Source organism: Zootoca vivipara, chromosome 2 (genome assembly GCF_963506605.1).
Source record: "Zootoca vivipara chromosome 2, rZooViv1.1, whole genome shotgun sequence".
Lineage (NCBI taxonomy): Eukaryota > Metazoa > Chordata > Lepidosauria > Squamata > Lacertidae > Zootoca > Zootoca vivipara.
The window spans coordinates 28,618,303-28,643,597 of record NC_083277.1 but is presented as its reverse complement, the minus strand read 5'-3'; the positions used below and the strand labels follow the sequence as shown (position 1 = coordinate 28,643,597).

The 25,295-nt window shown below is 44.1% G+C and overlaps 1 protein-coding gene across 1 annotated transcript in view; it reads left to right on the top strand.

Moving 5' to 3' along the window:
- Positions 1 to 24,142, top strand: part of MDFIC2 (MyoD family inhibitor domain containing 2) — a 47,634-nt gene extending 23,492 nt beyond the window's left edge. The window contains exons 3-5 of the mRNA XM_035099414.1: positions 11,241 to 11,309; positions 15,424 to 15,639; positions 23,883 to 24,142. Of these exons, the coding sequence (XP_034955305.1) occupies positions 11,241 to 11,309; positions 15,424 to 15,639; positions 23,883 to 24,142 (545 nt within the window). The remainder of the gene's footprint in view (positions 1 to 11,240; positions 11,310 to 15,423; positions 15,640 to 23,882) is intronic.
- The last annotated feature ends 1,153 nt before the right edge of the window (positions 24,143 to 25,295 follow it).

Here is a 25,295-nt window from a genome sequence, read left to right as displayed (position 1 = left end):
AGTTCAAGTGGACACCAGAGGCGCAAGCAGCGTTCGAAAGCCTCAAGAGAGTGTTCGCCTCAGACCAAAACCTGTTCCATGTGGTGCAGGACGCGCCCCTACGCATTGAGACAGATGCTTCTGAAAAAGCTGTGGGCGCAATTTTGTTGCAACTGGACGCCAACAGGGAGTGGAGACCCTGTGCCTTCTTCTCCAGGAAGCTGACACAGCCTGAACGCAACTACACAGTGTTTGATAGGGAACTTCTTGCGATCTACGCTGCGTTCCAGCACTGGCGACACTTCCTGGTGGGCGCAAAGCACCCCATCCAGGTGTGCACAGACCACAAGAACCTGGAGTTCTGGAGAACTGCCAGGGTGCTCAACCAGCGGCAGATACGGTGGGCAGAGTTCTTCTCGAACTTCAACTTCTCCATCCACTACATCCCGGGGGAGCAGAATGTCAGGGCGGATGCCCTCTCCCGCAAGCCAGAGTACATGGAGGAGGAGGCGCCACCAGCCCCAAGGCACATTTTCCCCCCGTCGGCATGGTCCTGCGGAGCAGCTGTGGTGAGCGAGGCAGAACTCACAGCACTGACGGCAGCGGATGAATTTGCCAACCGCATCTTCAGAGAACTGAGAGGGGGGAAGGAGCAGGCAAAAGACTTTGCAGAACGCAGAGGGCTGCTTTTCTACAAGGGTGCGCTGTACCTACCCACCACCCAGCTTCGACGTACGGTCCTCAAGCAGATGCACGACAACCCTACAGCGGGGCATTTTGGAAGGGACAAAACCGCTCACCTAGTCATGAGACACTTCTGGTGGCCAGGGGTGCGGGAAGATGTTCGAGACTATGTAAGGGGCTGTACCACCTGCCAGCGGGCGAAGGTGGTCAGAGCAGCGCCACCAGGGTTGCTGGAGCCCTTAGCCACACCACACAGGCCGTGGGAAGTGGTGTCCATGGACTTCATCACAGATCTGCCTTCGTCCAGGGGTAAGACTGCAGTGTTGGTGGTGGTGGACCTCATGTCCAAAATGTGTCACTTTATACCGTGTGCCAGGGCAGTCTCGGCAGAAGAGACAGCCAAACTGTTTGTTGATCACATTTTCAGACTGCATGGATTACCTTTAAGGGTTATTTCGGATCGTGGCCGCCAATTTGTTTCCAGGTTCTGGCGGCGGCTCATGAACCTCCTGCAGGTGGAGGTCAGCTTGTCGACGGCTAGACACCCGCAGACCAACGGACAAGCGGAGAGGGTCAACGCCATTCTGCAGCAGTACCTGAGATGCTACGTCAGCCAGCGGCAAACGGACTGGGTGGATCGCTTGCCACTAGCAGAATTTGCCTACAACAATGCAGTGCACGTCTCCACAGGGGTGTCGCCCTTTAAGGCCAATTACGGGCGCGACCTCAGATCTTTCCCAGAGAGGGAGAGGGAGGAGGAGGAGGAGGAGGGCCCACAGGCTGAGGATTGGGCAGAGGAACTGGAGACGGTGCACCAGCAGCTCAGAGAACACTTGGAGAGGGCCAAGGAAGCGTACAAAAAGGGGGCAGATCGCCACAGGCGACAAGGGGAGGTCATCAGGGTGGGGGACAAGGTGTGGTTGTCCTCGGAGGGCCTTCCCACCAGAGGGAGGTGCAAGAAGCTGGCACCCAAATGGCTGGGCCCCTTCACGGTCACGCAACAGGTCAACCCGGTGGCATACAGGCTGGCACTGCCAGAGGACATGAGGGTGCATCCAGTGTTTCATAGATCGCTGCTGTCGCCGTACAGGGAAAGCAGCAGGCTCAGGGACAGCGAACGAACCCCCGAGGGAGGGGGGGAGAGGGAAAACAGGGAGCAACTCAATGAGGCCACGGCCATCCTGGATTCAAGGTGGGGGGTGGGGGGCCTGGAGTACCTCATGGCATGGGAGGATGCTCCACCGTCCCAGAATGAATGGGTTCCCGCCACTCAGATACAGGAGGAATTCTTGGTGGAAGAATTTCACGCCCTCTTTCCCCACAGACCCAAGCCCTGGCACATGGAAAGGGAGGGGGAGGAGGAGGAGGCACGGGAGAACAGCTCACCATGGCGCTGGGAAGCGGAGTTTGAGGAACCAGAGGATGAGGTATGGGTGTCGCCAAGATCCACCCAGTCAGAGGAAGGAGCAGATTGGCAAAACATTTTTACCCCCACCAGCTCAGACGCCACGGACTTTTTGGGATTCCCGTCCTCCCAGGCGGAAGGGGGGGGCTCGCAGGACTGGGGGGAGGTGTTCACACCAACGGGATCGGAGAGCACCGAGTTTTTAGGCTTCCAGTCGTCACCGACACATGGGGGGGGCCTGGGGAGGGGTGAAGGAGAGCTTGGGAGGGGGGTGGATGTGAGGGACAGGGGATATCGCGAAGTCCCTCCCCTCCTGAGTTCAAGCCCGTCCCCGAGCAAAGGGGAAAGCAGGGAGAGTTCCGATTCCAGTGGGGAAGCAGGAAGTCGTGTCCGAGGCTCAGGCAGGGTAGAGGAGCCAGGGTCCCAGGTGGGACAGGAAGGGGCAAGTAAGGGGGGAAGACCCATCCCCCCAACTCCAGAATTACGCAGGAAGAGGAGGGGCAAGAGGATGGGTCTGCCAAAGCTTTTGTGTTGGAGAAAGACGCGCCAAAAGCCATTAGGAGGTTCTGAAACCGACTGACAACATCGCTCCGTGTAAATAGCAATGACTTGAGCACTGTAAATACGCTGCACCAATAAAAGAATAAAATGCAGAGCTGCGTAGCGTCGTTACTCTGAAGTAGTCCACTCCGCCCACTGTGACAGGAGGCAATGCAGGCAATATTTTTGGAACCTCCCTCCCCCTTTCCCAACACACCTCTTTTGTTCTGTCAATCTGAACAGAAGTGCTCATGTGATGTAATTTAGAACGGAGCTCGCTTAAAAATTTTTTTTTTTCAGAAAAGCTTTCAGTCAGGAAAAGCTTTGGGAGCTCTGGGGGTATAGCTTAGCTGGAAGAAAGAAAAAGAAAGCAAGTTTGCATTGACAGCTTGATCCCAGAGAGAGGTGGCTGGCTGCTTGTCTAACAGGTCCTCTGGGTCTTGATGAGGCAGAGACAGAGGAACAAGTCATATTAAGTGAACGTGTGCTGCCAATGTTAAAGGAACAATTACCATTATTCTGCATAGTTCACTGTTTGCTGCTGCGATTTCCTTCAATAAAACCTCTTTTCACTTGCCAATTGGAGCTTGTCATGTAACAATATTTCTCATGCACAATACACATCGTAAAATGCCCTTGTGTTTTTAATACATTTGGAGTCGTGAACAATAGCAGTATACTGACAGCAAAAAGGGCTTGCTTTGAATATATAGCAGATACAAAAAGAGGGAGAGGGAGAGCAAGATCCCTCTTTTCAAGTGGGAATAAAGGTGGGTTTTGCCTAATTTTGATATAGAAGCAGAGTTACATCTTATGCATGACTCTACCTTGGTGTTACAGCTCTATACAGGCCATAATTCAAGAGACGCCTTTCTTCCAGTAAGAAGCTGGTACACCTTCCTCTTAGAGATGTCCTCAGAAGAACTACTTCCTGTCAAATAAGTACACCCCAGCCAGACATCTCACAACAAAACAAAGCCTAGTTTAAGACAATTTCAAGCCTGCACTGTGAGCAACTGCTAAGTTTTCCATTAGATTTTTCAGCCCAGTTTTGCACATTCAGGAAAGATGGTTTCAGCAAGCTGCAGAGAAAAATATAAAGTGGTACCTTGGTTTACAAACACAATTGGTTCCGGAAGTCTGTACTTAACCTGAAGCGAACTTTCCCATTGAAAGTAATGGAAAGTGGATTAATCCGTTCCAGACAGTCCGTGGAGTACTTAAACTGAATTGTACTTAACCTGAAGCGAACTTTCCCATTGAAAGTAATAGAAAGTGGATTAATCTGTTCCAGACGGGTCCGCAGAGTACTCAACCTGAAGCGTACTTAACCCGAATTATGAGTGTAATTGGTTCCGGAAGTCCGTACTTAACCTGAAGCGTACTTAACCTGAAGCGAACTTTCCCATTGAAAGTAATGGAAAGTGGATTAATCCATTCCAGACAGGTCTGTGGAGTACTTAAACTGAAAATACTCAAACCGAGGCGTACTTAAACTATAGAGGATTGCTTGCTTTTTTCCCCCAGGACTAATTGCAGTAATCAGCAGTCGTTAACAGCCATCTCAGGTTTACCACTCCCATCAGCCCATCACCCATTCCCACCCACCCCCACCACCCTCTGTATATATATAAGGGTCTAACACTTCTGTTTCTAGTGTATCTGAAGAAGTGTGCATGCACACGAAAGCTCATACCAAAATAAAAACTTAGTTGGTCTTTAAGGTGCTACTGAAGGAATTTTTTTTTCTATTTTGTAGAGGATTGAGTTTTATCAAGTAGACAGCTATTTAAGAAAACACCTTCCGGCAGGCAAAACTAGCAGTTCAAATGACCTTCAGCCCAACTGGATTGCAATACTGTTTCAGTTTGTACTGCAGCCATATGCTGAGCTGATTTTGAGTGACTGTAGTACCTGCTGTCTGAACTGATGGCTACAGCCACTTGTGGGGATTGCGCCTTCTATCAGTCTAAGCATCAGGGTTGGTGCCAGCATCAGGCATACTCCTAATGAATATTTTCCAGCTCGACATTCCAAGCAGTGCCAAGATGTTGGATCTAACCACCCTTTTCATTTCCCACAATGCCGCTAACCAAATTGCATTCTGTTGGAAATTGAAAGAACAGCCAAACTCTTTTTGCTGTCTGGGTGCTGTTAGTGCAGGCCACCAGCAAGATACTTTGCCCAAAACAGAGGAGGAACAAGGAAATCACTAGGATTGCTCATTGCTGCAACTTCCTTGCACCTCTTTCTAGTCAGACTAGGCCAGCATAAGTTGATAATCGGCAAACACCAGCCATTTGTTGTTGTTTGTTGTTGTTTACTACTTTTCAATGGGAGCACACAATGCAACTTAAAAAATGTTCAACAACAACAACAACAACAATTTATTACTTATACCCCACCCATCTGGTCGGGCCTCCCCAACCACTCCGGGTGGCTTCTGACAGAATATCAAAAACACAATAAAACATCAAACATTAAAAGCTTCCCTAAACAGGGCTGCCTTCAGATGTCTTCTAAAAGTCAGATAGCTGTTTATTTCCTTGGCATCTGGTGGGAGGGTGTTCCACAGGGCGTTCAAGACAATATAATCCAAAATAGAAAACAGATTTAACATAAAGTAAAATTAAAAGATATAAATTAAACAGCAATCAGCACAAGAATTTTGAAACAGAAACACAATTCACAGTAAAGCCAACAAAATAAAATTGTCTTCACAACCAAAAAGAGGCAGGAATGAAGCCAGGCATCTTTCTTTGGGGAGGTCATTCCAAATACTAGATGCCACAACTGAAAGGACTCTATCATGTTGTATCGCAGGTGGTGTCAGTCCATGAAGATGGAACAATCTCTTTAAGGTTGTATCTTAACCCTTACTCCACACAAAGGAAAGTGAGCCCTCCCAGCTGTCACCTGGGAGTTTCCCCATACCCTGCCCCTTCATCTTCCATCCATCACATTCCTGTGTGTATCTTCATTAAGCCAAAGTAGGAAACATTTTAAAAACATAAATATAAGGGTAAAAGGTAAAGGACCCCTTGGACGGTTAAGTCCAGTCAAATGCGACTATGGGGTTATGGCGCTCATCTCGCTTTCAGGCCAAGGGAGCTGACGTTTGTCTGCAGACAGCTTTCCACATCATGTGGCCAGCATGACTAAACCACTTCTGGTACAACGGAACACTGTGACGGAAGCCAGAGTGCACAGAAGCACCATTTACCTTCCTGCCACAGCGGTACCTATTTATCTACTTGCTTAAGGTGCTACTGAAGGAATTTTTTTTATTTTGCTATGTACATAATGATTATTCAAAGTATTCAAAATATACATTCCAGGATAACATCTAGCTGTGTTCCAGATAATATACAGCTGTTCCTCAATCTGCTGGGCTGTGTTCTCCCAATCTTCAATCCCAGGCATCTCAAGTTCATTCATTGTTGAGGGATGGGAGGAAAATATGATTTCTGAGGCTCACCATGGGCATGACAACCTCCTGACCCAACCCCAACCCCTGGCTTGAGCAAAATAGCAAAATGGGGGCGAAAGAATGACAAGGACCTGGCGCCCCACAATAATAAGTTGTGTTTGTGAAGGTTTGCATTAGAAGAGGAAGCCAGGGTGCTCTCAAGCAGGTGAGCAACAGCCATGTGTACCTGTTTCCAGTCAGTGTGGACAATACTGAGCTAGTCGGAACAATGGTCTGATTATGTAAATAGAAGCTTCTTATGTTTCTTTCCAGGGGGCACGGGTGGCGCTGTGGTCTAAATCACAGAGCCTGGGGCTTGCTGATCGGAAGGTTGGCAGTTCGAATCCCTGCAACGGGGTGAGCTCCCGTTGTTCGGTCTCAACTCCTGCCCACCTAGTAGTTCGAAAGCACGTCAAAGTGCAAGGAGATAAATAGGTACCGCTCTGGCGGGAAGGTAAATGGTGTTTCCATGCGCTGCTCTGGTTCACCAGAAGTGGCTTAGTCATGCTGGCCACATGACCCAGAAGCTCCCTCAGCCTATAGAGCGAGATGACCGCGCAACCCCAGAGTCGTCCGCGACTGGACCTAACGGTCAGGGGTCCCTTTACCTTTACCTATGTTTCTTTCACCTCAGGCAGCAAAATGTCTTTGGCTGGGCTGGTTATGTATGCATTCACAAACACACACATGCACTACTGCAAATCTTACTCCTTCCTTTTTTAACTGTGTGCTTGTTAAAAAATTCAGGTATTTCCCCCCTAAATGCTAAGCTTTATTTTTTATTGTTAAAGGTAATTTTAAAGGAAGAAAAAGAATATAAACAATATATAGTGACTTTTGACACTCCATTGCTTTCTTAAACGAGAATAATAAAAATTTGCAAATGAACAAAAGAGTGGGAGGAAGCTATCTGATTTACAATGTTTTTGAGATAAAGAACACTATAAAAAAAGATCAATGTGAATAATAAAGCATTGTTAACTGAGTCATGACATTTCTATTCTCAGGGAAAATCTGAAGAGTAGAACTCTGCAAATGAGCACCTTCTGCCATTTTCAAAGTGGGAGGAAGACATATAATTATAATTTTTGAAGTGATGAGAGTTTTATTTAAATTGCAGGGGGGAAATTATTGAAAAAACATATCGACATATCAATATTACGTAAATTGCTTTAATTTTATTAAACTGAATGTGGGAGAGAGAATCTTTTCTTAACTTACCTTTCCTGCCATCTCCTCTCTCTCTCTCTCTCTCTCTCTCTCTCTCTCTCTCTCTCTCTCTCTCTCTCTCTCTCTCTCTCTCTCTCTCTCTCTCTCTCTCATCTCTCCACTTTTTATTTTGTATGAAGCCTGGCTACAAAATGTCTTCCAAGAGAGATATTTCTTTATTTGAAAAAAGGGGGCGGAGGAGATGAGACGGAAGAGCTCCAAATGTCAGCCCTACCATATATTTATTCTAATACTTCCAGTAGCTGAGACCTATTAAAAAGATACATATTTTCAAAACAGGTTTAACCTTCTGTGTCTAAAGTGTCTACCTTTAATACTTTTAACATGTCACACTGTAAGATGCGCAAAGTTAACATGCTCTTTTAAAAAAAGGAAAAGAAAGAAAGAAAAAGAAAAATCAAATGGATGCAACAGAGATTACTCCAGAAAGCCAAAGTTATACACATGGTATCTGATGCATATTGTCTGTCGGAGGGTTTTAACTTATGGGACAAGAACTGATAAGTGAGCAAAAATAGAAAAATCCACTTGTAGCTAAGACAGCCATATAGGTTCATATGTGTCTCGGTTTTACTTGGATGTTGGTCCTTGCACATTACAGGCATTACATATTATATGAACATTATATAACTGGGGTTTATGCATACAGATGGGCAATGCAACACAATGGAACACCAGAGTTGGACACTTATCTTTTTAATTTGAATTTCAGCTTTTCATACATAGAACATAGATGAAATGAACTGAATTTCTTAATAAAATGAAGCCATTTTTGTCAGACAATTTCTTTGCAATCTATTATTATTATTATTATTATTATTATTATTATTATTATTATTATTTAAAAAACAGCAATTTTTGCCTTTTGGGTCACTTTTGGCTATGGTGCTCTTATCACATACAAAAGCTGGGACCTTTCCTCTTTGGAAACTAAACATGCTTGGGCTATTCATCAGAAAGATGGGAATAATTTGAAAGGCCAAGTTTTATGGGGGGGGGAAGGTGGTTTCTGAGGATACATTCATGTGCACAGGATATAGTTTAATAACAATGATGTTAATGGAAAGGAATGGGGTGTGAGATTTGGATGGGGACAAAGTGCCTGGCCATCATATTATAACAAACCACCCTGTGATGCTTGGATGAAGGGCACTATAAAAATTTAATAAATAATAAAAATAAAAGTTAAAAGTCCACCAAAAACATTCTAATCTACCCAGTCACTCATATATGAACTTAAAACGCGAGATCAAAAATTCACTTCCGATTAAATGTTCCTTTCAAAGATCACACCATCAGCTCTTCCCTGTTACTGCATTAGCAAATCCAGTAAGCTCAAACCAATGTGAATTACTCATACATCATCATAAATCAAAAGAGAAGACGTTTGCATGGCTTAATGATGTCATAAGCAACCCATAGTATATTTATAGGCTCGTACAGTTTCCTGCTTCTATGCTACTAAAATAAACACTTTCCAAACCCCCTAACATCCTTTTGCTTCAATATAGGAAACAGAAAGGTTGTGAGTGTATGAGGGGGGGGGGGAATCACAATTTGTTTTCAATTTCAGATCACAACCATATCTTTATTTCAGTCTTCTAGTTTCTGTTGGAGTTTGTTTTTCTATTTTCTTTGCACCATGTGCAATATGTAGCTTACAGAATTTCACAGGTAATCAGTCCGAATACGAGACCAGTGCATTGCTTATGTGCTCACACACATGTCTTTTACCTCTTTCTCACACATGCACATTACATGCATACACACTTGAATTGTAATTTGTAGCCAAGTATTTTCTGGAAATTTGGTGTATCCATGTAATGATGCTGGTTGCTTTCTTACGAGTAAGATGCTCCAAACTATGTGCTTGGTTTTTACAGAGTTTTTTTTTTTAATATACATATGTACAAGTCAGAGCATCAAAATCCATGACTGTTCTAATCTGATTCAGAATCCAGAAGCACGCCCCGTCGGGACTTCCTCCAACAGAACGCCCTTGGCACCTTGAATCTCCTCCTCTGCTCCCTCCTCTTTTCATACCTGCCAAGTTCCGGCCTGAGAAATAAGGGACTGGGCCAGAAGTAGCAGGCCGGAAGTAGCGCTGTTGCCATTTTGGAACTGGGTGGAGCATGTTCAGAAGCGACTTTTGATGCTGCTCTGTCCTGTTCCAAAATGGCCACCGCACCAGAAGTCGCGCTGCAGCCATTTTGGAACTGGGCAAAGCAGCATCAAAAGTCGCTTCTGAGCATGCTCTGCCCAGTTCCAAAATGGCCGCCGCGCCAGAATAAACCGGGAACAAACAAAAAAATCCGTTTTTTTCGGCTGGGAACAGCTGGAAAAACGGGGGTTTCCCGGGGAATACAGGAGACTTGGCAGCTATGCCTCTCCCCCCCCTTTGCTCTTGGGGAGATAGGGCTGGTGGAGTGCCCTCTCCACCAGAGTTGCTTAGCTGAGGGGCCGGCGCTGTGGTCCAACCCCTCCAGCCTTCCCTCTGGAAACCTGGCACCCTCTGCATCCCCAAGGGTCTGCACCGCTGTCTGAGCCCCAGCCCCACCCTCTGAAGGATGCTGCGAGATGCTAGCATCCCGGGCTCCGTCTCCATCGGAGAGCCCTTGTCCCAACTTCCTGGACTCTCTGCTGACCCCTGGTGGTCCCCTGACAATCCACAGTGGTTTTCTGGTTTTCTGTGAACATATGTCACAATCTGACAAGTGGAAGCAGGTGGAAGCAAACTTGCAGGTGCAAGTAGAAGTGATTTTGAGCCCAATTCAAAGTGCTAGGTTTGACTTATAAAGCCTTACAAACAATACCTCACAGATCACCTCTCCCTGTATGAGGCTACTTGGACACTGAGATCTATATCTGAAGCCCTTCTCTGCCTCAAGAGAATGGACCTTTTCCTTGGTGGTCCCCTGATTGTGGTATGCTCACCCAGGGAGGATTTATCATCCTTGCCATTGGGCAATATTGGTTGGTTGCTTGCTTGGTATTAAGCATTTGGACAGCACTATTGGTTTTTGGTGGTTGAAAAATTCAAGTAAGTGGATTTCAAAGGACAGCTGTGTTTTGACTCACCTGCTGTTTCAGGAAGTGCAACTTTGATAGATTTGGCTACAGATGAGACCTGAATCAAATCAGATGAGACCTCCCATCTATAATCCAGAAAGGTCTAGAGCAGGCATCCCCAAACTTTGGCCCTCCAGATAAAACTCCAGACTACAATTCCCATCTTCCCCGGCCACTGGTCCTGTTAGCTAGGGATCATGGGAGTTGTAGGCCAAAACATCTGGAGGGCCGCAGTTTGGGGATGCCTGGTCTAGAGTCTAGAACAGGGGTGGCTAAGCTGTGGCCATCTATATTTTTGTAGAATCAAAGAATAATAGAATTGTACAGTTGGAAAGGACCGTGAAGATTATCTCGCCCAATCCCCTGCACACATGGCCATCCAACCTCTGCTTAAAAACCTCCAGTGAAGGAGAGTCCAACTCCTTCTGAGGGAGTTTGTTTCACTGTTGAATAGCTCTTACTGTCAGAAAGTTCTTCCTGGTATTTAGCTGGAATCTCCTTGCTTGTCACTTGAACCCATTGGTTGAACTCCAACTCCCAGCAGTGTAGCCAATGCTCAGGAATGATGGATTCAGCAAGATCTGGAGGGCTACTGAGCAGCCAATCCTGCCCTAGACAAAAGTTGCCATGGGGTTGCTATTGCCTTGGCCAAAAGTACTTCCCCCTTGAGGCAGAAGAGTTGCCCCAGAATAACAAAATGAATGTGCTGAAGGAACATTAATGGGTGTAAAAATAATATTTCACCCAATAAGCCCTCCCTGTCTTATTACAAATACGTAGTTGCTACTCTGAAGTATTATGTTCTTAATGAATGACCCCTGAATAACATTTGTTGATTGTATCCTTGTTTGATTTTCCACCAAGACAGTTGCACCAACTCCCTTCCTCTGCAAGTTCTCCCTATTGTAATTCTGAATACAGCAGATCATTCAGGTAAGATTCTGTTTGTGGAAACACATGAAGAATTGTGTAGCATTGTGTAGCATTGTCCCACAAATAACGTCACCCATACATATCTTTTTTAAAAAAATTATTAAAATTTTCCAACAAAATTTACCATAATCAATACTAAATAATAATAAAAACCCACAAATTGCATTTAACATTTCTATCCATACCCCCCCCCGGCTTCCCCCAACTTCCCGTTTGGGTTTATCACTTACTCATTTCTTCTGCGTGTAGTTTTCTATACCTTATATATTGAAATTGAAATCATACCTTATTGACACATTCTTAACATTTTACCCTCATATTTATATTTTCTATTTGTATTTGTTAATTGTAAGTGTCTTAATCAAATCCTTAATCACTCATACATACCTAAAGCCTAAGCTTGCATCTATATCAATCTTACTTACCTTCCAAGTCCTGGACTGCAGAATCCGGGACCGGCAGCCGTGAGACACCGGAAGTTGCGTCGACGTAACTTCCGGTGTTGCTTTGCCCTTCTATGGGCACCAAAAATGGCCGCCGCCGGCTTCGAAAGTCGCTTCTACGCATGTCAGGAAGTGTGTCAATGCAACTTCCGGTGTCGCTCCGCCCATCTATGGGCACCAAAAATGGCCGCCGCCGACACCGGAAGTCGCGTCTATGCACTTCCGGACATGCGTAGATGTGACGTTTGAAGCCGGCGGCGGCCGTTTTTGGTGCCCATAGAAGAGCAAATCGGAAAGAAAAAAAATGGCCGCCAGCAGGAGAAAATAACGGAGAAAAACGGGAGACGAAGTGATATGGGAAACCACCGGGAAAAGGTAAGTAAAATCAGGGTTTTCCCGGAGAAAACGGGATACTTGGCAGCTATGCAATCTTAGGACATTATTGAAACAGTTGATTGTTTTCATACCTCCTCCTTTTTAGCTATAAAGAAGGTAACCACCATTCTGGATGAATATCTGGCAGAAGAGAATCATACTCTCAGTAAAGATTGATAGATGATATTGCTGCTGCAATCAGACAGTAACAAAACTCCTAAAGTGTGGAATCTTTTTGAGAAGTGTTGCAAGCTTAGTTGTCTCAGAGGCTGTTCATGTGGTCGCTGTAGGCCTTGAAGCAATATCTGATATGAAGTGCATTGCCTCCCTGCATCCAATTATCAACTCAGAGATGAAGAAAGTATTAAGCTGTAGTTAGCTACCCTCTCTTCACCCTAAGGTCCCAGGGTGGGTCACAACAATTAAAACACAACGTTAAAAACAGTTTAAAGCAACTTAGAAATAAGGTGATTATCCCTTTCAGACATCAGAAAGTGTCCTTCTGGAGAATTATTTGCAGACTAGGTACCAGAAGCTGAAGACAAACTAAGTGGTATAGATGTTCTTGGTTTCCTATAGTCTTAATTTCCAAAGAAAAGGGAGTGGGGAGGCTGTCTCTCGTAGCAGAGTGAGATTTTAAACACAGTTTAAAAAGTGAATCCGTAAGTGACTGTGGAGGTCAATTCTGGATCCACACGTCCTTCCAATGGAGACATTGGTTTCCGGGTGGGAGTTGATCACGGTGAGGATTTGCCAAAAGTGCCTTCCTCTTAGCACATTACTCCCTTTTGTCTTCAAAGTCCATGACACCATTGGTAAAAGCTGATCTCCAACTGGAGCACTCGCAGGCCAGTGTTTCCCAGTTGTCAGTGTTTATACTACATTTTTAAAGATTTTCCTTGAGAGAGTCTTTAAACCTCTTTTGTTGACCACCAGCATCACGCTTTCCATTTTTAAGTTGCACAACTCTTTATATTAATTTGTTTACTGATTTGCTGCATTTCTACGTGGCTCTTCATTTTAGCAGTCACATTAAAGCAACAATTAAAATAGACAATAAAACCATTCATAAAACTATAATTCTGATCAAAACCAACCAAACTTCTCTAGCAAATAGGTTAAAGCTAGTTTCAGCTGGACATAGCAGACCTCAAAGTCCAGGGTGGGGAAAAAATATGTGTGCCCCAGTAAGGAAGGCTTTGAAATATGCTTAAAGTCATATCAAGGTGCCACTTAGTTCAAGTATTGTTTTGCTGACTCCTGTCAGCAAAGGGAAGCAGATCTGACTCCTGAGTTTGCAGACTGTTATTGCAGACCATTAAGCTGGACTGTGTGCTCTGATTGTTAGAAACTGGCGTTTGGAATTGAACATCCTGGCTACATTTAATTGTAACTTAAATCATTGTTGCGCTAACATTTAAACTGTCCATTAATAATAGCAAAAAAAGCATTATATATTTTGCATGTTTATTAGACTTCATTCATTTCATCCCCTGCCCCCCAAAGCTTTGCACCTTTTATCATAGCCATAGAATACTGGACTCTAAATGAAAGAGGTAACCATGTGATTTCATGCCGGCCTGCTTTCCTTTATATTTCTGTAGGCACGTTCTGCAATCATTAGATTGATAAAAGACACAATGTAGATGGGCCCATGGCTGAGTTGAGGGTAATTGCATAAAAATATGAAATGGAGACCTATAATTGTGCAATGCTTTCTCTCGACTACAATGTTTTCTGGAAGACAGGATCCTGCTTGTCATAGCAAGTTGCTTGTTATGGCGATTGTACTAGGACTTGATCTTGCTGTAACAAGACACGTATAACATTACTTAGTGGAAGCTTTTCAGAATAAGAGCCTGACAGTAAAATGCACTCTATTTTCATTCTTGAACAAACAAAAGTCCTTGAATGGCAGCTTTTTTCTTACCCTTTCCTTTGAGGGTGTTGTAATGGGGAATTCAGGTTAAATCTATGCCTTTTATACTTCTCATTTTGATTTCCTCTCCAATAGCACTTGAAGGATAAAACTCAGCTTGTTGCACAGGGCAGCTTGTGGATACAGCAAATGCTAATCTAGCATTTACTGATTATTTCCTTCTGATTCTCTCCGTCTAGTGCTATTGAATGCTCAAGTGCATTTCTTGGGCCATAGTGGGAACACTGGAAATTGCACAGAATTTGAGGGTGTGCTTTAAAAGGGCGGGGGGAGTTACACTTTAAATTGAGGATAGCTAAATTTTCCCACAGCCAAATTGTTCTTACCTGTGCATCTTCTAAAAACAATGACTGGAAGGGTCTCTGGGACTTGGCCTCAAAGGAACAGGAGCAATATATGACTGTGTGCAAATGAAATGGATCTGAGGGGAAATCTAGTTGAAGCTTCCTTGCTTAATTTGTAAGAGGTGCCTGGTTAAGAGCCTGAACTTCTGAGTCAATTCCCTGTTTCCTAATCCCAGGACATCTCTAAGTCAAAGTTTGCTAGCCTCGTGATCCTTGTCTATATGTCAGTGAGTAACAAGATGTATAGCTTATTGTTCTGTTGTGTTTTGTGATTAGGGTTGCCAGGTCTGCTTCCAAAAAATAGTGGACAAGCGGGGGGGGGGGTTTAAATTAAATTATATATTTTCTTATTTGCTGCTGCTCCTGCGCGTCAGGAACAGGAAGAGGCGTCTTTTTCTTTCGCGCCTCTCCCTTTTGTTCTCCCCGCGAGTCAGGAACAGGCGGGGCAGAACTCCGGCAAGAGGCGCCTCCCCCCCCCATTTTTTAAATGTCTTGTGAAATAATTGAGTAGAATTAATAATTTTTTGGGAGAATCGAGTTCAATGGGTATTCGATCTTTGTCTTATTCTTACTTATGAAAAAAAAAGACAGAACGTGATTCTCCTATCCTTATTCTCTTAGACTGTACAGCTTTAGATTACGTACCATTTCATCATAAAGCTTTTGAATAAAAAAAGTCCACTATTTTGTGGGAAAAAAATAGTGAACATAATGTGAAAAAAAGCGGACTGTCCGCTCAAATAGTGGACACCTGGCAACCTTATTTGTGATGATGGTGATTATTTAAATAAACAGCCTTGATTTTTTTTCAATAAAAGGGCAGCATTAAAATGTTTCTGCATTACAAAAATATATATGAGCCCATGATAGCTACAGCAGCAACTACCTGAACCTTGTCATTTCGTTGATGGCATTGGGACATTGCATACGACATGTGTGCTATACTGTACATATTGGAGCAATCTCTAAATGTCTCAGCTTCCTGACCATTTTTATTATCTTCCCCACTCTAGAAAATCAGCTAGCAATTAAGGATGAGAAGCCTATGAAAGGTATTGTTCTCAGCTCAGTCTCAGAATTCGGCATCCCAGATGTGCCATCCAAGGACACCAAAAATGAAAGAAAACTGTCAGAATCTAGTGCATCTACACTGTCGTCCCTGGAGAAATGCAGGACACAGTTCAGCTACCTTGAAGATGATGCATCAGTCCACGAGAGGGACAGTAATGGTACGTTTTGAAAACAGCGCAGAGCCCTAGACGTAATCCATTTAAATGCTCTGTACACAAACACACATATACTCACGAGGAAGGGATTGAGATTGTGAGAGGGATCATGAACGATGACGTTGCTCACTGGGAGAGGTGAGGCAGCTGCAACGTCAGGGCTGCATGGAGCCAATGCAACGTCAGGGCTGCATGGAGCCAATGCAACGTCAGGGCTGCATGGAGCCAATGCAGTGCTTCTGCTGGAGCGCTGTGCAGCCCTGACCTCACTGCTGCCTTTCCCCTTTATGCCAGGAGGCTATTGCTGCAGCTTTGCCCCAATAATAGAGCCCCTCTTTCCACCATTAGAAAGAGTGAGGCAGCCACCTTAGGTGGCAAGTGCTTAGGGAACATGCATGTGTGTGAGAGAGGGGGGGGTTCCATCTGCTGCTCGCCAACACATGAAGACCTCAAGGCCAAAATGATATCCAGCCCTTCTTAAGACGTTATCGTTATCATCCTATCTCCTGGCATTTCCATTGTGAAAAGAAAAGTGGTCCTGTTCTGAGTTGGGGCTGCATCTGCTTTCCACTGCTCCTGACTGGCCCTACATTTCTGGTTCCTGAGGCTACATTTTGCCACCAGGTTCTTCTTCGGTACTTCGTGTTCACATAAGCACGTTGTGTGGGAACATCAAGTTTCCATTTTTTTGCTCAGCTACAAGAATTGTGCTGCCATTCTCTGGTGAGTGAGTGATGAGCTCAGCCTTGCTCACAACCCTGGAACTGCAGGGGGCATGGAGTTCCTGCCCACGGTTACAAAATGCTCCCCGCCCCATTTCCACCGTCAACAAGCCTGCCACCAGGTGTAGCAATGGGGCAGGAGGAAAGGGCTGAGTTTATACCCCACCCGTTTATACCCCACCCATCTGGCTGGGTTTCCCCAGCCACTCTGGGCGGCTGCCAACAGAATATTAAACACACGATAAAACATCAAACATTAAAAGCTCCCCTAAACAGGGTTTGCCTTCAGATGTCTTCTAAAAGTCAGATAGTTGTTTATTTCCTTGGCATCTGATGGGAGGGAGTTCCACAGGGAGGGTGCCACTACTGAGAAGACCCTCTGCATGGTTCCCTGTAACCTCACTTCTCGCAGTGAGGGAACTGCCAGAAGGCCCTCTGCGCTGGACCTCAGTGTCCGGGCTGAACAATGGGGGTGGAGATGCTCCTTCAGGTATACTGGGCCGAGACTGTTTAGGGCTTTAAAGGTCAGACACCAACACTTCAAATTGTGCTCAGAAACGTATTAAGACTGATTTAATAGTTCAAAACAAACAAACAAACAAAATCCAGCATTTCACTGTATTTACTGTTGGCCATTACCATGTGATCTATGTCTTAACATGGGTATTGGATTGCTCCAGAATGTGGCACCAATCCTGACAGCCTTGTTCCTAATTTCCATCTGACTTTCACTTTTTACCCATACCCCGAGTTGCCACCCAATATTATGTAAACCCTTGTCTGTAAACCCTGGAGGTCCTCTGCCAGTCAGTGTAGGCAATACTGAGATAAATGGACCCACGGCCTCACTCAGCATAAGGCAGCTCCATGTGTTTTTGACACCTACTGTATTTACGTGAATCCAATGTGCCATCAAATCTAATGCGCACCTCAATTTTCAAAACCTTTAAACCAAAAAAAGTATTTGCTATGCCAGCGGTGTTTTTCAAGCTTGCAATCGAATCTAATGTGCCATCAAATCTAATGTGCAGCCTGATTTTCGCGACCTAATTGTACCCCAAAAAGGTGCACATTACATTTGAGTAAATACGGTATAAAGTTGCAAGTCTGTTGTGCTATGGAAGCCCAGCGCGCCTTAGCTCCTGCAGAGTGGTGTGCCTTTGTTTATACTGCCTCTAATTCCTTAATTTTAAACATTCACAGTCCAGAGGCATGAAATGCCCCAGTATAACATCTGGGAAGTGTTTGGCCCTTGGATGAAAAGTTGCTGATGTTGCAATTTATAAAGCAGCCTTGGAAGGGATTGCCATCAAATAGATGGATCTTGTCACATCTATCATATTAATGATCCTTGAACGAAGAAGTACTAAGTACAGATCAGCACAATAAACCACAATGCTCCAAAGCAACCATTAGGGTCGCATCTATTTTATGACTGATCTCTCGCAATAATTGGAATTCTCCTATCTCCCGTAACAGGAAAACATTTAACCGTTGTGGCAAGTATTAAGGGAACGGGCTCAGCAAATGTAGATGCCCTCTACCAAACATAGCCTCGTGGACCGCTTAATTTAAACCACAGCAAAGATCATTATCAACATGTTCAGCTTATCAAACGTGGATCTCTGGCTAAAACATGTTGCCTCTGAGTGCTTGCAACAATTCACACATACCTGAAAGCACCTATTGATTTCCAGAGAGAGCTTGTGCACATGCTTCAAACACTGTTACTTTGCAAGGGGGTGGGGGCTTAGAACCTTCTCTGCCTTTCACCCAGCGGCTTTCACTTTACGGTAACTTAAATTGAAGGGACAGCTCCGTACACACAAATGGATCCACTAATGGACACACATCTTAACCGCTGAATAACAATGACTAGTGAAATCCGGTTATACAGAAGCACTAGGGAAGCATCAAAGTGTGTGTGCGTGTAAGTAACTCTAGAACAGGAGAATTATATAATGCTCTCCGTTGCATTCGGCTGCTCTCACTTTAAGTTGCAGCAAGTGGGGTGGAAATCATTAACCAGAGGCATGTGACAAATCAATCAGGAGGCAGATTTAGCCTACCTTTAATGAAACATGGGGGTAAATGATAATTATCTTGAGATAAAACATTACCTCGGGGTTAAACCTTTCAAAATTGCAATGCATGCAGAAGGGGGAAAACTTAAATCTTTGTTTTAGAGACAGTCACTAAAATGCAATTAATACACAACACAAGAGCCAAAATAGTGCATTTTTGTTGAAGTCGGGCATGTAGCCCAGCACTTCAATTGGAAGCAAGAAGGCAACTCACTTTCCAGCCCAGCAACATCATTGGAAAAATCCTACATCAATGTTGTACGTTTGGATCAGGTTACAATGCAGCACAAATCAAGCATGGATTGACAGCCAAGAGCCACCGAGAGCATGGAAATGTAGGGTGAAGTCAGACCAGCAGTATTATTAAATATAGTTCTTTTTGTAATAATTAATCTACCAATGGAGAGGTGAGGTCATTGTTCTTATTGAGATAAATGCAATAACGTCTTCCCTTTTTTGCGAGCAGTCTGGATAGCAGAAGAGAAAACAGAAGGGTTGCATCTGCGTTGCTGTAATTTGTGGCTAATTTATTTTCAAATATATATAAATGAATGCATATAAATGGATGCTTAATTGCTAATATCTATTATTTATTATACATCGCCCACTTAAAATGAGGGGAAGGGGGAAGCAAAAAGGCTCATACATGCAGATTTTGCAAAATATGTCCTCTCCATTAGCACGGTTTCATGGCGTGTGCTCTGATGGGGATTTAAAAGCATCTTTAGTGTACGGCACGGTCTATGTGCTAAAACATTACTTTATTATTAAAATGTTGTGCTTTTTGTGTGGTACTTCCCCCCGAATAATGGGCAAAGTCTTAAGAGCAATATCCATTCTCTGATTAAAATTATGCAGATGCCAACAAGGTTAATAAACTGAAGATCGTGCATATTATTAGGAAAACAGAGCTTACATTTCAAGTAAGAACTGAAAAGATCCCTAATTGATGAGTAATTTCAAATTTGATATTCCTTCTATCTTGGTGCAAAAGGGTGGGGGGTGGGGATGGAAGAATTTCATAAATATATAGTACCTAAAAGAGAAGAGCCTTAATTACACCATGGACTACTGGATAAAATGATTACATTTTCTACACTGTAAATTCATACAATTAAATGCAGCAGTGTCACCTTATAAAATGTTTCAATTTGATAATTATTTCAGTTCATTTACTCAGAAAAAATACAAGCATGAATTTACTAAGTATCTCCCAAATCTAGTCATTTTCATTCTCCGGGACTGACTTGGAAGTTACTTTTGCTTGTCTGAACTTAAATAGATCCCTGACAAATTTAGATAACTATTAAAATTGATAATATTATGGGTGATAGCTTACTAATAGAAATTAATTCAATGCTGTGCTTCTAGGGTTATTACCTGATATTGTAAAACTACATTTTAATATAACATTTGGGATGTTTAAGGAAGCTTTCGCATGGCTCTTATTATTTTTTTAAGTACTTGGGGATGAAATTCTTGTTTAATACTGCTCGCTGCGTTAAAGAGATTGTGATGTATAATGAGACTTCTATGCATAAATGCACATCAAAGTGTGATTACAGATCACAATTAAGCAAGTGGCAAGACGGTGTAGTGTGCATATCGCCACTTGGCAATCTCTATATCCCTGCAAGCAGCGGGAGACTATACCATTTGCCTGCTTCTTCAGTTGCACAAAGGTGCAGATGTCCGTTAAAATTCTTCTAACCACTTTGCAGGGTAGTGCAGATTAGCCAACTTAACAGAACGTTAATGTGCCCATTATGGCGGTCTCATTATTGACTCCTAAACAAATAAAAAAGAGGACTTGACATATTCTCACTGATGTGAGAAGATGCAATATATACACTCTGTCTATGTAGAGCCGGTGGCATAGTGGTTAGAGTGGCATACTAGGACCTGTGAAACGAGAGTTCAGCCATGAACCTCATTGGGTGACCTTGGGACAGGCACTTAATTTCAGCCCTACCTCATAGCTGCCAAGTTTTCCCTTTTCTCGCGAGGAAGCCTATTCAGCATAAGGGAAAATCCCTTTTAAAAAAAGGGATAACTTGGCAGCTATGCCCTACCTACCTCATGGGGTTATTGCAGGCATCCCCAAACTGCGGCCCTCCAGATGTTTTGGCCTACAACTCCCATGATCCCTAGCTAACAGGACCAGTGGTCAGGGAAAATGGGAATTGTAGTCCAAAACATCTGGAGGGCCGAAGTTTGGGGATACCTGGGTTATTGTAAGGATATAATGGGACGGGGGAAGAACAATTCTATTTTATTTATTTATTTAATTTATACACCGCCCTATACCCGGAGGTCTCAGGGCTGTTCACAAACAAGATCACAAAATCTTGCAGACTGAAGAAGAGTGGGGAAAAGAGAAACGAAGAGAGATCAAAACTGATTGGTTCGTCCATTCCTAGTGAGAGAACCAAACTGATGTGGGTGCGATCTAGTGCACAGTTCAGCAACATTAAGCTAATTTAACTGTGTCCTGGATGTCACTCTTAACTGCAATTATTTATTTATTTATTTATTTACACCCCGCCCATCTGGCTGGGTTTCCCCCACCACTCTGGGCGGCTTCCAACAAATACCAAAATACATTAAAATATCACAGATTTAAAAACTTCCCTAAACAGGGCTGCCTTTAGGTGTTTTCTAAATGTCAGGTAGTGGTTTATCTCCTTGATGGGAGGGCGTTCCACAGGGCGGGCGCCACTACCGAGAAGGCCCTCTGCCTGGTTCCCAGTAGCTTTGCTTCTCGCAGTGAGGGAACCACCAGAAGGCCCTCGGCGCTGGATCTCAGTGTTCGGGCTAAATGATGGGGGTGGAGACGCTCCTTCAGGTATCCTGGACCGAGGCCGTTTAGGGCTTTAAAGGTCAGCACCAACACTTTGAATTGTGCTCGGAAACTTACTGGGAGCCAATGTAGGTCTCGGCGGCCACTCCCAGTCACCAGTCTAGCTGCCGCATTCTGGATTAATTGCAGTTTCCGGGTCACCTTCAAAGGTAGCCCCACGTAGAGCACATTGCAGTAGTCCAAGCGGGAGATAACTAGAGCATGCACCACTCCGGTGAGACAGTCTGCGGGCAGGTAGGGTCTCAGCCTGCATACCAGATGGAGCTGATAGACAGCCGCCCTGGACACAGCCTGTGGCTCCATGGACAGCTGTGAGTCCAAAATGACTCCCAGGCTGCGCACCTGGTCCTTCAGTGGCACAATGACCCCATTCAGGACCATGGAGTCCCCCACACCCGCCCTCCCCCTGTCCCCCAAAAACAGTACTTCTGTCTTGTCAGGATTCAACCTCAATCTGTTAGCCGCCATCCATCCTCCAACTGCCTTCAAGCACTCACACAGGACCTTCACCGCCTTCACAGGTTCTGATTTAAAAGAGAGATAGAGTTGGGTGTCATCTGCATACTGATGAACACCCAGCCCAAACCCCCTGATGATCTCTCCCAGCGGCTTCATATAGATGTTAAAAAGCAGGGGGGAGAGGACGGAACCCTGAGGCAACCCCACAGGTGAGAGCCCAGGGGTCTGAACACTCATCCCCCCCACCACCACTTTCTGAACATGGCCCAGGAGGAAGGAGCAGAACCACTGTATGACAGTGCCCCCAGCTCCCAACCCCTCTAGACAGTCCAGAAGGATCTTATGGTCGATTGTGTCAAAGGCCGCTGAGAGATCCAGCAGAACTAGGAAACAGCTCTCACCTTTGTCCCTAGCCCTCCGGAAACCATCAACCAGCGCGACCAAGGCAGTTTCAGTCCCATGATGAGGCCTGAATCCCAAATTCAAAAGATGGTGTAGTGGTTAAGAGCAGTAGACTCGTAATTTGGGGAACCGGGTTTGCGTCCTTGCTCCTCCACATGCAGCTGCTGGGTGACCTTGGGCTAGTCACACTTCTCTGAAGTCTCCCAACCCCACTCACCTCACTGAGTGTTTGTTGTGGGGGAGGAAGGGAAAGGAGATTGTTAGCTGCTTTGAGTCTCCTTCGGGTAGTGATAAAGCGGGATATCAAATACAAACTACTACTACTCCTCCTCTTCTTCTTCTTCTTCTTCTTCTTCTTCTTCTTCTTCTTCTTCTTCTTCTTCTTCTTCTTCTTCTTCTTCTTCCTTTTGTGATAATCCTTGCCATCGTAGCAGTCACAGCCCTTATAAAAAAGTTACAATGGTACCTTGGTTCTCAGACTTAATCCATTCCAGAAATCTGTTCCAAAACCAAAGTATTCTAAAACCAAGGCACGCTTTCCCATAGAAAGTAATGCAAAATGGATTAATTCATTCCAGACTTTTAAAAACAACCCCTAAAACAGCATTTTTACATGAATTTTACTATCTAATGAGACCGTTGATCCATAAAATGAAAGCAATAAACAATGTACTGCAGTCACACAAACAATCAATCAGTAACTGAACTGGGTTCCACACAGTCACAAAAACAAAACAAAAAAAGCCGCAAAAACAAAAACGCAAAATAAATATCAAAAACAGACAGGCCCCAGCGTAACACTCAAAATGGAAGTGTGGCACTTAAATCAGAAGCGAAACACTCAAAACGGATCACGTTCGGCTTATGAAAAAAGTTTGCAAACCGGAACACTTATTTCCAGGTTTGCAGTGTTTGCGGTCCAAGTTGAGTACCAAGGCGTTTGAGAACCAAGTTACCACTGTAATGGGCCCATTTAAGCTGCAAAGTGTACTGAATTTCTGCTCGATCCCTGCTTGATCCACACCTCTCAGATGCATGTGCAGAGTGCAGCATAGTTACTAATTAGGTTGTGATCATTTCAACACACTGAAATGTTGCTAGTAAAACATGCCTTTAAATGCGTATCACTACAGTGTTTGTAAAAGTTTGAGAGGGTTTTTCGCTTTAAAGAGGTGATAGATCTGGAAATGCAATGGAAGCACATTATGGGTAAGAAATATGTGAAAGTAACACAGAACGGATAGATTCGGACATCCCTAATTTGGAATAATTAAGGGATGTATGTGCATGTATACATACCGTGTTTCTCCGAAAATAAGACACCGTCTTATATTTATTTTTCCTCAAAACAACAACACTATGGCTTATTTTCAGAGGATGTCTTATTTTTTTTACTAAGTATGATACAGTTTAACCTACATGGTTAAACTGCCTATCACTATGGCTTATTTTCGGGGTTTGGCTTATATTCCTTGAATGCTTAAAAATCCTGCTATGTCTTATTTTATGGCTATGTCTTATTTTCGGAGAAACAGGGTAATAACACCTACAAGAGGCGCTCTGGATATCTGGAGCCCATATTAATTTACCGGTAGTTTCTGGTTGAGTTCGGGAAAGTGCAAGAAGTCTCTCTTTATCATGCACTGAATGGGCAGCCAATGTTCATGGGTTTTTCCCTCCTGTGAATCTCACTCCTTGCTCTTCTCCTTTTGAAAACAGATGAATGTGCCACACTGATCCTGGCCTGCTTGTTCTGCCAGTTTTGGGACTTTCTGTTCATGTTGCCCGATGTCTGTGAAAATTGGTTGGCCAATGTGTGCTGCCCTTCCCATAGATATTACCAGACCTCAGGCGACGACTCAAACAACGGCGACTGCAGCTGTGATTGTGACATTGATTGCAGCATCCTTGAGTCTTGTCATGAAACCAGCGAGTGTCTGGAGCTGGCCCTGGAGATCTCTCAAGTCTGTTATCACTAATGTAAAACAGTTGGCGGCATGTCCAGGAACCACCCCTGCCGAAACAGACCTAGCTCCCCGAAGGATATACTCGTCTAAAGCAGAATAATAGCAGTAAATAATAAATAAACAACATGTATAAAGAGATCCTGTTTGCTAGCCAGGGTTGTGTCAATGCATCTGGTTATAAATCTTGTACATTCTGTATAGCAGCACAAAGAAGATTCTGTTTTTTTAAAGGATTTCCTAACTGCTGGAGCTGCGGGGCGTGGGGGGCGTGGAGGAGAGAACGGAAGCCATGAAATTGCCTTCAGAGTTTTGCAACAGATTTTATGAATTGTATGTTTGTTTGTTTTATTTAGAATGTTTTTCTGGCTGCCCAATCAGTGCATTTTTGCAGGGTTCTCAAAGAGTTCAAACAATGTACTAAAACAAAAAAAAAATTCCTTCAGTAGCCCCACAGTATGCCAACATCTTCATGGCAGATTTAGAACAACGTTTCCTTAACTCCTACCCACTCAAACCTCTCCTGTACCTGCGATACATTGACGATATTTTTATTATCTGGACACATGGACAACAGACCCTGGAAACCTTCCACCAGACATTCAATGACTTTCACCCCACCATCAACCTAACAATGAACCAATCTATGCAAGAAATACATTTTTTGGACACTACTATAAAAATACAGGATGGACATATAGACACCACCTTATACAGAAAACCAACTGACCGACAAACATATCTACATGCTTCTAGCTACCATCCCAAACATACCAAACAATCCATCGTATACAGCCAGGCCTTACGTTACAACCGCATCTGTTCCAACTCTACAGACAGAGAATCTCACCTAAGAGATCTACAGCAAACCTTTTTAGAACTAAAATATCCACCTGATGAAGTTAAACAACAGATCAACAGAGCCAGACAGATACCTAGAGAGAACCTGCTGCAAGACAGACCCAAAAAAGAAAATAACAGAACACCACTAGTCATCACATACAGCTCCCAAGCTAAAACAGTACAACGCATCATCAGAGATCTACAGCCTCTCCTGGACAATGACAGCTCCCTTTCTCAAGCTCTGGGAGGAAGACCTTTCATTGCCTACAGACAGCCACCCAATCTTAAACAACTCCTCACCCACAATAATACAACCACCAGACTT